Genomic DNA, 12,772 nt, shown 5'->3' with positions numbered 1-12,772 from the left:
GCTAATCTCAAAAAGAATTACAATTTCGCTAGTCTAACTTATTCATCCCCCCCTCTAAGTTATTTCATGATCAATGATTTTTGAAACCCTGCTAGTGACCCCGAGTTAAGCTCTCTGTGTTTGAAATTTTTGTTTTCATTTGTATCTTCTTCCTATACTCAAATGAAGCAACATCTACAACACCAAGTATTTAAACAAATTGTTTTCATTTGTATCTTCTTTCTTTACTCAAATGAAGCAACATCAACACCACCAATTATTTTTTGTCTTAAGCCTACAAACAAATTGGTATATTTATATCAAATAAAGCCACTATGGTTATGAACAAACAGCTACATATTAGGAGCTCTAAAAAAAAAAAAAAAAAGAGTAAGGGGAAACCAATCACTTCCATTTCTTTTATCTCTTGTAATTAATCATCTTTCTTCCTTAGCTTATTTGGGTTTGTAGTGAAGGTTGTAGATATCAGTTTTAACCAACACAAATATGATATTGACACGGATCAGAATCAAGTAGGTATCAGATGTAGGGGTGTCAAACGGTGTGGTTTTGATTATTCAGTTTACATCTTGATAAGGTGAAACTAAAACCGGACTGGATAGGAATAAGTTGAAATCAAAATCGTTTTCATCCAGTTTCGATTTTAACGGTTTTTAATCGATTTTTTTTATTCAGTTTACATGGGGTTAATAGTGTCGTTTTAGAAAATCGTTTGCATCCTACAACTAGTGTAAATCCTACATATGTTAAATTTCTTAAAGAGTTAAGACAATATACATTTATTTTGCCAAGAACAATATACTTTCTATGTAAAAGACTACACATATTATAACTAATCAACTATGATCCTAGAAATTAGAAAATCAAGAAGTGTAATTGTGTGAAAGTGAAGCTCCCTTCTCGGTTACTACTTTGCTTTTTTTTTTTTTCCACCCCTTTTTTCATAGACCCTTCGAAAGTCAAAACACTTTAAGTCTTTAATACTAGGTGGCAGTTAACCATCGGTTTTCCGATTTAGTTTGATTTGGTTCCGAACCAAAATTATGGTCTACAAATCAAAACCAGATCAATATAATACAATGCAATTCAATTCGGTTATAACCAGTCGATAAACGGTTTTTGTTATATATTGACACCCTTAATCAGATGTAATTCAAAAAATAATCCATTTTTTACTCAATATAACTGAGTTATATTGATATCGTATTGGTATCAAACCCCAACAATATTGATACGGATGGTACGTATCGTGGCATCCAGGGGCGGACCAAACCTTACTAAATGTTGGTTGTCGCAGCTTGCAACCATGGAACCCTGAAGGCAGACCTTGTAGCTTATGCATTTGAAGTCAGGGAATAAGAATCCACACACTACTTAAAGATGACAAATAGATTTGATCGTTTGTGATCCTAATATGAAGAAACATGGATAGAACACACCCAAATGGTCACTGTAGAATTTTATGGCCCTGGCCTTTCACATGGTTACCACCTTCCAAGATAATCAATGCTTGTTCATCTCCAAGAAGTAAAAAAACACAAGAATTGTCATAACACTACATCTTTGATAGTGCGACGTTTCTTGATCAATGAGCCATGTTATGATTTGACCCATATTGAAGGATCTAAAACATCTAAGAGCATATCTAGAATGAACTTAGAAGAAGTATGATGTTGAATAAAGCTGACTGGAGGCCAATGATTTATGTAATCCACTCCATTTAGTTGGGAAAATAATGAGTTTTATATATATATATATATATTTTTTTTTTCTAGAGAGAGGGAGGGGGATCACCTCAATTGTTTGGGACCTTAGAATTTTTCTTTTTTTGATAAATTATTTGGGTTAGTTCGGTATAATCTGTTTTACCTGTTCGAGCTAGATTTTGACACCCATAGCTCAATCTTTTACAATGTCCTCTACTAATAACAGTCTTGAAAGAAATTCTTGTCATATACAATCCTGAGACGATCTTCGGCCATAACTCCCAGACCATCAGCCAGTTTGTTTAGGTAAAAAAAAATCGACGTTATTTATAATAAGCCAATAAGCAAATGACCATCTGAGTTTCTAATTGCCATCACCCTGATCAATCTGACAAAGAAAAGCCCATATCTTACTAACCGTGTTTGCAGATTCCAGATAAGCTCCAATGGCTCAGCCGGCAGAGGTTGCTGGTTTCAGAGAAGCTTCAATGTCTATGGTATCTGAACTTCCAGATCGCACATGACACCGTTTATTGCCAGTCATTGACCTTTTGTGTGATACGGCGATAGCAATATCATTTGGAAAGAGGTCTCGAAACACAAAGGCATGAAGGATAGTGGTGAGAAGCAGAGCCACTACTGTGAAGGTTGAAATGCCAGAAAGAACAATAGACAGACTCTGTGTTCCCATGTTTGTGACTTCATCAGAGTACCTGATGGTGGCAATAGATGCCCCAGTCATTGGGAAAGTGTAGGCCCACCATGCCAGTGAGAACCTATTAAATGGAATGAATATGAAATTCAGAAAGGTGGCTCCAACAAATTTAAGGAATTGAAATAGAGTTCACTAACAAATACAAATTATATTGTACCTGAAACCTCGAAAAAAATTAATTCGAACAGCCTGTGAAAACATCCAGTGCAAACAAAAAAAAAAAAAAACAAAAATTATTATAAGCTCATTTTTATGAATATTAAAGGAAAATCTTGTCTACCCCATTACTTGTATCATTTTACTTCGCTCCATATAAAAATTTATTGCCAAGTGGCATACATGGGTGGGGAACCTGTGATAGAGGATCTCACATTCATCTCATTAATCATATTCCAATTCCAAAGAGTAGAAGGAAGTGGTTTAAGTGGCATGTTCATAACCTTTTGTCACTTAAAACTCATTTTTACGAGTCAGACAGATATGGTATTGCCCTATCACTTGGACCCACCAATGTTTGCCAACAATTTGGTGCCAATCCAAATGTAACCATCTTTGGTGTCATCTAGACAAGATAATGTTTGGTTTAAGTGTATGTCAACCAGGGGTGAAAGTTTGGCCCAAACAACCCGAACCCACCCTGGCCCTCCCTGAGCCTGAACAGGGTTTGAACCAAGTTTTTTTACCCTGAGGGCGGGCTAGGGTTGAAAAACCCCAACCCTGGGTCAGGGTTGGGTCGGGTTAGGGTTGAGGCCTCAGCCCAGCCCAACCCGACCCAACCCAGCCCGAAATTTAATTTTACATTTTTATAATAGAAATTAGGGCTCCAGTCGGTATTTCATTTTTCTATAATTTTTTAATATATGAGATATGAATGAAAAAACATATCAATCAAGGTTAATCCAACCATTGTAGAAGCAAAGGTCAACCCAACCCAACCTAGCCCTGATAGGGCCAACGGGTTAGATTGGTATGAACCCGTCAGGGTTAGGCCTGAACATGAACCCGGTAGGGTTGAATTGGGCCTGTATTGAATTTGAGGACCTAGGGTTGGATTAGGGTTTTAAGAAACCTAACCCAACCCGACCCTGTTTCACCCATAAGGTCAACTGTGTGGACCTTTGAGGGATATGCAGAAGATGCAAATGGCGGAGCTGGACATGCATGCACATGGTGCAAATGGAGGAGGAGGTGGACAAGCATTGTTAGAGGTGCTCCACGAGGGAACTCACGAGCCAATACCAAACCTCACAGGACTTGGTCTTCCGGTTTGTAGGGAAACTAGGTCAAGCCGAAAGGTCCCTCAACAGGATCCATCGACAATGAACCCATCCTAAACATTCAATCATAAGAACAGCATGGGTAGGGAGAACAAGATAATGTTTGGTTTAAAAGTGTAGGTCAAGTGTGTGGACCTTTGATGGGTATGCAGATGGTGAAAATGGAGGAGCTGGACATGCATGCAGATGGTGCAAATGTAGGTGGACATGCATTGTTATAGGTGCTCCACGAAGGAACTCACGAGCCAATACTAAACCTCACAGGACTTGGTCTTTCCAGTTTGTAGGGAAACTAGGCCAAGCCGAAAGGTCCCTCAACAGGATCCATCAACAATGAACCCATCCTCCTCATTCAATCATAAGAACAGCATGGGTAGGGAGAACAACTTCACCCTTGCTTTTGTCCTAACCAACTGGACCCTCAAGAATCCATAGAGATATGCTAATGTGCATGCACATGAATGCGTGTATGCTTGTGCATATGTGTGAGAGAGACTAACGAGTGAGAAATATAGGAACAAAGCAATGAAGTATGCAATCCTCGACCCGTAATCAAATACCCCTTGAATCTGTGCCCATGCCATCGAAGCAACACTAGGTGGGGCAACAAAAAGAAAGAACACTGGATGTAATTCCTTCGGAAGCGCCTCACTTGATGGAAGTCTCTGGTAGAGAGTTACAAGTAGGATCATGTAGTGAACCAATCCGACAGCAAAGAAGAAGATAGGCCCTTCTTTCAGCCCCATAGAAGCACCCAGCAATGCACCCACAAAGTTACCAACAATTGCGAGATGATCTGAAGGATTGGCCACCTTTGAAAGTCTTCTCTGACTTCCCGACATCCATTGTCCATAGATTTTCAGTTCAAGACAGAAAATTGGAGTCATGAGAACGTACCAGAAGGCAGCATGAAGGTTTTTGGCAACCAAAGGTGGGACACCAAGAACTAAGAACAGAAAGGCTATCCATGGGGCAAAGAAGAAGTTGATACGGATGGGATGGTAGTACTCACGACAGACTGCTTCCAAGTAAAATATGACTTTCAGAGAGTAGATGAGGAGAACAGTGACCATAAGAGCAACAGAGATAAACCACAGGACAAGGTTGATGGTCAGGCTGATGTGGAGAAAGCTCATGGATTTGGAGGTTGCCAGGGTTTTCCACAGGATGGCTTGGCTACTAACTCCAAGGCATATACCAAATGAAGATATTGGATAACGCAGAAGGAACGGCCACTTCTTGTCTTCTGGGAACACCAACCCCTCTGAAGCCTGTGAAAGAAAAAAACATATATTTATGCTATTCCTTTGATTATCTGAAATAGGTTCCCTGTGCTAATATCTATGAAGAGTAATACGCCAGTCATCTATAAAATAGTAATTCAGGTTAAGAAGTGAGAAAAATGAATACAAAATTCAACAATTTGTAGTAAGGGGTTTAAGGCAAGAAAAATATAGAGGTTCACTAATCATAAGGCAATGACAGAGTAAGGACTGTACATTGACTCATTGAGAGCTAAAAACACTTTCGAACTGACAAAAGCTCTATGTATACTAGTAGAAGTCCTTTAATTCAAAATTTGAGCCTAGAATTTTAAGTATTGTTGCTAAACTCGCCATGGTCCATATTACAAGGAAAAGCCCAATGTTAAATGGTGCAAACGTAAAGGTGGGGTGTGTGTGTGTGTATACACATCGTTTTCATTACCTTTTGGAAGGTAAAGAAGGTATTATGACAACATTGTCAAGGATAAAATACGAAGCATTATACATCAGTACATGACAACCATATACCCAACAGTCGGATGTGACAGCTAAATTGAGAGAGTAGTTATGAGTATACAGCATCAAAGTCAAAGAAAAGCTCTACATGTTTCAAATTTCAAAATGCTGTCCTCTGATTTGATATGTAGGATCATCATGAGTGTATGGAATTAGGATTGCAAAGCAAGGATTGCTAACACATACAAAGCATGAAGTATCATATTAATCACTGAACCCCTCACCCTCAACATCCCCCCCCCCAAAAAAAAAAAAAAAAAAAAAAAGATATGAATAGAATAGAAACATAAGATGCATCAGAATAAGGCATAAAATGTATCAAAATAAATTGGGCTTGTATATATTTCTCTCATTCCTTTATCAATGTCATGATAGCATGGGAATAGGCTAATCAGATTGGTCAGTTCTAATTATATCATAACACTCAAGGAACATTAACAAAGACTACTTAGTTCAAAATAATAAAGGAAAATAGCAAGAAGGAAAAGAGGATGGAGAGAGCGAAGACTTGGGGAGAGGATTAATTTCTCTCCCTTATATTTACTTACTCGAGAATAGACATGTAAGATTACATAAATACCCCCATACTAACATGAGAGTACTTAAGGAGGTCAAATACATGGTTATTTACCAAAGTACCCAAAATGACCTCACTGCATGAACACTGACACTCCCCCTTAATCTGGAGAACAGATGTCATAATAGCATTCAAAGAAAACAGCCATCAAACCAGAAGTTGATGGTACTATAGAGAAGTGGAAAATCAAGTTGTAGACAAATGAGACAACACCTTCATAGCAGGTTCTTGAGGGCTTGAAACAGAGCCCTAGGGTGATTCCAATGGGCTAGGTCCCACATCCAACTGATGTTTGGTGAGAGAGAGAAAAGAAGCTGAACCAAAGAGCTGGCGGTAACCATGTTTTTTTATTCTTGTTCATCACTCCATCTTCATAGCTTAAAATCTTCATTATCAAGTCTTCTAATTGATGGGTGAACAGCTGAATACACTCTTACATGATGCAGCCTCTATAGTGGCCCTCTTCACTTCTAGGGTTGAAATCTAGAGGCACAATGGTTAGCAAGATGTTGGTTGACTCTCAAACCAGCACTCACACTAAGCTCAAAGTAATTAAGGAAAACAACAAGAAAGAAAATAGAATGGAGCGAAAGAGAGAAGAAGAAGAAGAAGTTACATAAGAACACTATACTCTCCCACTTGAGAATAGACATGTAAGATTACATAAATACCCCTACACTAATATGAGAATACCTAAGGAGGTCAAATACATGCTTATTTACCAAAGTACCCATAATACCCCCGCTACATGTACTCTAACATATTTATGTAAGGGACTGAATAAGGAGAAAATCAGAATAAAATAAAGACAAGAACACATACTCTTAAGAGAATCCAATTCAGGACCTTCTAAGGCATCCAAGTACCGATCCACAGGTAAAGCCTCAATCTCAGCATTCTGTGAAACATTGACCTCTGGTTCTGGTTCACACTGCTTTCCACGTAAATATGATAACCGCCTCTTGAGTTTCCCAGACCAAGTTTTAAAAGAATCAAACCGCCTATCCTTGAGCCTATCACCCCTAGGATTTCTTTGTTGATTCTCTACAGGATTGAGGGATTCACCAATGATAGCTGCCCCAGCATAAGCAGTGCCGGCAGTTATGCGTTGAGAATAAAACTTGGCATGCATTGGGTGTTCAATGCTAGCACCAATATGTTACATGCATGGTTCTCTCATGCATGTATGAGTATGGGCATGGTAGTTATGTGTATGAGATGGGTTAGTGGGAGAGTTATGATAACTTAAAGTTAGTTGTGAGTAGTGTGTGTTGTTATCCATTAGTGGGAGTTGTGAGTAGAAGTCATCAACAGTTAAATGTAACTGATCTAATTTGTACACCCTATTTAATTGGAGGATTAGAAGGAAGTAATAGCTATTGAAAATCATAATTATTCTCCCAAGAGTTCTCTTGTGAGTTCCCTTCATTCTCTCAAACTCTTTTAGTCCAAGATACGTACCAGGTACGTATCACAATGGCTGTAGCAGGAAGATTTGGAATCCCGTTGCTGACATTTCTTCCTTCTTGATTACTGAAGATAACTCTTTTTTCGCTTTCTAAGTGAAGCCTCCAAGGAGAAGAAGGCATGCTGATGAAAATTGAATGGCATTTTCCAATGGGAGTCACTAATTAATTGAGATGCATCAATCTCGCTCTTGGAAGCCATTATTCCACACCCTGTGAATTGATGATGTGAAACCGAAGCTCAACAGTGAAAAAGTTCAACAATTTCACCTTGGGCATGCAAATGTAAAAACAGGAAGATCACCCGCCTGAAGCCATGAGAGGGTGTAGAAGAGTGTACTTCTTCTGTCACACATAATAATGTAATATCAAGGTAACACTAACATCATAATATAATTTGATGAATAATCCTAGACTTAGTACATCCCTCTCGTTTAGGTATGCCGATTCTCATTAGTTAATATAAGATCAGATCGCACACTCAGTTTTAAGCCCTTTTCTGGTAGAACGGTCTTAAGGCCCCAAAATGATTACTAGTGACTTCTAAACTGTATTGATCATCTAACATGCAACGAAATAAACATATCAACCTTCTCCTTATTGAAAGCATCATGTTGAAGAAATTACTTACTCTAGCTAATACACAATCAGGTGAAGGGCAGGACGTTGAAGACCAAGTTTGCTGACATGGATTACTTGGGCTACTGTCTTCAACATTATCAAATTCAGCTACGCTTTTGGACGTTACATAGTTGAAAAGGGATGGAAGTTCTTCAGGGTAAAGTTTCTCTGCTGAATCTAAACATGCACTGTTGTCCATGATTATGCAACCATAACTACACCATTAGGATTATTAACTGCATGAAGAGGAAAGAATAGAATATATCATCATAAACAGTATAAAATAGCATATTTGTAAAGAGGTTATAGAAATTTCAAAAAATTGACTGGAACATTTGATCTGAAGCAAACTTCTAGATTATTTTGTGCCAGAGATGAGCAAGTTCTTTCATAATTATCTTCTCGTGTCACTTATCTCATCTTAATATCATAACTTCTGAATTCAGAACCCGCAGTGGCTGCAGCCTCATGCACGGGGTATGCCCTTCTACAATTTCTGAATTCAGACAATACAGAATGCTAATTTACCACCCACAATTGTTTATGAGGTACCTGAACAAGCTCAAGACTTTAAGTTATCTAGGACTTCAAATAATAAAATAATTTAAGAACTTCCATCATTTTAACATAAAGGAGCGGTGCTTAATGATACTGCTCATTTTTATACCATGGGGTCTAAATTATCTTTCTTTTGTAGATTTATGAACTTTTACCATCATTAGGATTTCATCACCAGGTTGATACAAAATCATTGATTACGGGAGAAAATTTCTACCAACATGCAAGTTTATATCCAACAAAACAGACTATTGACAAATAAAATCTGCTAAAATATTTGGGACATCATTAATTATATTCTAACTATATTTTTTAAGCATCTTAAATGAGAAAAAAAAAGCTAATATTTTAGTGGTCAATGGAGAAAACCAGTTTATAAGGCTCAATGGCCTGATAAATTAGTAATTGAAAATATTTTGTGTTTGGACTATGGACCTCCCCAATATCTCAAGCAAACAACTGAAAAATACTCATCATTCAGGTTTTCAACTACAGGAACAGAAATAACAACAACAACAACTCAGCCTTATTCGAACTAAACGGGATCGGCTACATGGATCCGTATAAAGCCAAAAAGAAAAGTAAGAGTAAAAGGAAAGTGGCCAGAAATAAGAGAAAGGACAATAGATGACACCTAGAGCAAGAACTCAAGTTCATAAACAACTAGAGTAACAGAAACAGTGTATTAAAAGAGTGGCCATAAATAAGAGAAATAACAATAGATGACACCCAGGGCAAGAACTCAAGTTCATAAATGAACGAACCTTCACCACCTAATAGCAAAACAGAAAAACAGCAAAACAAGCAGATGCTAAGTTCATCTGCTTATGTTGGGCTCTCAAAACACTATATATATCAAAGAGATTTCCTCAACTGTACAGGGAAGCAATGGCTAATTATAATGCACACCTTTTAAGTCCATCCACTGTGAATACAATATCCATGGTAAAATCGTAAAAGATGATTGTTTCTCGATCCACCTCGAAAAGCAATGGAGGTGATGGTAGTGGAGATGATAGTGGTGAAAAGTGGAAGCTCCAACTTGTTCGATCCAGTCCTTTAAGCGTTTAAATTAAACAAATATACAGTCACAAAACCTATTAAAAAAACATATCTTGAAGAGAACAGAATAACACCGTGGATGTAGAGGCATAATAGGTCTAACCAATCCAAGTAGAAACTGTCGCTTTCGAGACACCAGAATCTGGAAGACAAAGAGTGCGTCCAACCGTGAAGGTTCGATTGATGGAGGAATGGAGACATGGAGAGCATTCGATGGAGCTACCTGCAAATTTTTCATAATCTTTTCCCGCCACTTATTGGGAGATTTGTCACGAGCAGAAAATCTTCTCAGCAGAAAGATAACGAGTCGGAAGAGCACTGACAACAGAAGTAGTCAGGATGACAATAATGGAATCGAAAACTGGTACAGATCCAATTGAAATTTCGAGAATCGAATCCACAGTTCTAATCCATTTCGAGTTGGAATTCATTGTATCTCAACGACGGAACTCGAGAGAGAAGCTTCACCGCAATTTAAGAAAGTGGAAAGATGAAATGAAGAGAACGATGGATGCAACCCTAGAAAGATAATGATTCGCGACAATGGCTACTGATCGAAGAGAAAGTTTTGCCTTCTCCTCTGTTGGATAAATCTGGGTGGAACATTCTAAAATCCCGCTACGATGATATCTCGGGAGTCGGGATCAGTTTCAACCGATACCGATCTTCATTGGACATATTTGCCCTTTTTTTTTTTTTTTTACCCGAATATTATCTAGGACCGGGAAACCCCTAAAATATTATTACTAAAATAGAAAAGAATACAAGGGGGGACATAACCCGCCTTACCCTAACTCAAACAACAGAGACACTCGCACTCTCAAAACACCACCAACCAATCCAAAGGAAAAATTACATTCTAAAAAATGGACCTAGTTTTATCTTCTCTAATGATTCTGATAAGATTTCTAAGAAGAGTTTAATCACCAAGAAAAATAGACTCTACTTAAAGTACACACCAAGTTAGCCAACCAATTTGCCTTTTTGTTACTTTCCGGAAAAGAGAAAGTGATTTGAGTTCTAAGAGAGTCGCACAGAGTCATAACTTCCTCAAACCAATACCAGCAACTCCATAGCTCACATACCCTATTAGACACTGAGTTCACAATCAATGTAGAATCAGAGTAAATAGAAAAATCTGGGAGACCCATATCCATACATAACCTTAACCCATCCCTCAAGGCAAGCAGCTCAACCACAGAATTAGAACAAACACCATAGAAACTAGAGAAAGTTGCAAGCACCTTGCCTTTCTTATTTCTGATGAGACCTCCCCCTCCACTAGTACTAGAGTTTCCTTTGCTGGCTCCATCTACATTTAACTTTTTCAAAAGTTAAAAAGTCTATTACTACTTAAAAAGTAGACACTCGTAAGCTGTGTTTGGTGTGGATTCTGCTCATCTCTCAATTGCCTATCGTCCAGGTTTTGCCTATAATTATTTGAGGAAATTACACTCCTTTCCCTTGAATTATGGTTTAATATCAAGTTCTTTCCACATACTTTCACATATACCACTTCCCTCCCCTCTAGTTCGAGTCGGTTGGCTGTGGGTTCGAGTCTTGGCATGCCCACTATTGCTCATTGGTCCTGCGGAAGCGTTTCTTGCCGTACGGGAGCTTGCCCAGGGGGCTATGATCACTACCATGGAGCACCCTTTTTTCCTTACCAAAAAATAAAAAATTCCCTCCAGTCTAATTTGAAGATTCTATCAATCATCCCATAAGTAATTGACGGTGTTAAACTGGTCTGTAAAAAGACTAGTTTACATTTCTAGCAAAATACCTACGTTCTCTTCGTTCTTTTTCTTTTCTTCATCAGAATTCTGGTTTGATTTATTACAGTTGGAAACACTTCTATTGGATTGTTGATTGTTGATGCAGTGCCTCGTCCCAGCCATCCTTTCACCTTTTTCTTCCTCTGTTCAAAACTTGTTAAAGGGGCAAGAGAGTTGGATGTTATCTCAATCTCCGGTATGGAGGTATTGGAAGCTATTGCAGCGGTGCTTTGAGCAGTGAAGAACCGAGATGGCTATATCTGGGGTTTTAGATAGTCTTACGACGGCAATATTGGAAGCTATTGCAGCGGCATCACAACACAATGGTGTCACGGGCCCACGGCTGTGATATACTGCAGAGGGTTTCCATGGGTGAGCTTCAGGTATGCTTCAGACAAATCCATGGAAATAGAGTTAAACCAAAACAGAAAATCATGGAATTATTTTACACGAGACATAAAAATCTCTAGAAAATTAAATAAAAACATCAAAAGAAAGAAAGAAAGAAAGGAAGCTTCAGATTTTCCATTTACAAAGAGAGTTCAGGACTTTGACGGTCAGAAGCCATCACCCATGATCCATCAATTGAGTAAAGATTTGAGTAAAAATCTTCTTCTTCTCCAAACCTTAGGGCGCCCAAACCCCTGGTGCTTGTTCCCAAAATCACTTTCTGTTGTGAGATCATAGCCGCAACCGGGGTTGGGTTTGATTTTATTGCCAAGGGTAATTTCAAAGGTTTTTATTCTGTTGTTTGATTCAAAATTTGGTTGGTTATTGGTTGCATTAAATAGGGTTATGGACTGCAATTTTCGTTACCTGAAATCTTAAGTTAATTTGAAGATGAAAAAAATTGAAGAACGAGATGTAGAGAGTGTGTTTGAGAATAAAATAGGGTTGCTTGACCATCTTGCACAACTCTACCTCTCCCTTTCTCTTTACACCCTCTTTTATTCCTCCTCTGTTGTAGTTGCCACTACTGTTGCTGCTGCTGCTGCTGCTGCTACTGCAGTCGCTGCCACTGCCGCTATCGCCGCCCCTGCCACCGTCGCCGCCATCACAAATTTCTTCCTTCGAAACCAATCTCAGCACCTGATGAGGCAAAACATGTCCCCTTTCTCAGCACGGCTGAAGCGTGTATGCAAACCTGAACAGGACTGACCCTACCTCGGCCCTCCATCAGGCCGTGCTGAAGCCTCAACCCTCCATCAGGCCGTGCTGAAGCCTCGGCCCTCCA

At 38.7% G+C, this 12,772-nt stretch overlaps 1 protein-coding gene across 5 annotated transcripts; it reads right to left on the bottom strand.

Annotated features, from left to right (window-relative positions):
- Window positions 1-1,918: 1,918 nt before the first annotated feature.
- Window positions 1,919-10,356, bottom strand: LOC122082670 (S-type anion channel SLAH3-like). 5 transcript variants are annotated; one of them, XM_042650380.1, is made up of 6 exons: window positions 9,867-10,008; window positions 9,611-9,758; window positions 8,154-8,379; window positions 4,199-4,969; window positions 2,579-2,610; window positions 1,919-2,482 (listed from the first exon to the last, which is right to left on the bottom strand). In XM_042650380.1, the coding sequence occupies exons 3-6, from the start codon at window positions 8,340-8,342 to the stop codon at window positions 2,158-2,160; spliced, it is 1,317 nt and encodes a 438-aa protein (XP_042506314.1). In that variant the 5' UTR covers window positions 8,343-8,379; window positions 9,611-9,758; window positions 9,867-10,008; the 3' UTR covers window positions 1,919-2,157. The 5 variants fall into 5 exon arrangements, with proteins under 5 accessions (XP_042506314.1, XP_042506319.1, XP_042506315.1 ...); XM_042650385.1 differs by having other exon boundaries at window positions 4,259-4,969; XM_042650381.1 differs by lacking the exon at window positions 9,611-9,758 and having other exon boundaries at window positions 9,867-10,001.
- Between the last annotated feature and the right edge of the window lie 2,416 nt (window positions 10,357-12,772).

The sequence above is a fragment of the Macadamia integrifolia genome, chromosome 6, assembly GCF_013358625.1.
Source record: "Macadamia integrifolia cultivar HAES 741 chromosome 6, SCU_Mint_v3, whole genome shotgun sequence".
NCBI lineage: Eukaryota > Viridiplantae > Streptophyta > Magnoliopsida > Proteales > Proteaceae > Macadamia > Macadamia integrifolia.
This window is presented reverse-complemented; position numbering and strand designations above follow the sequence as displayed.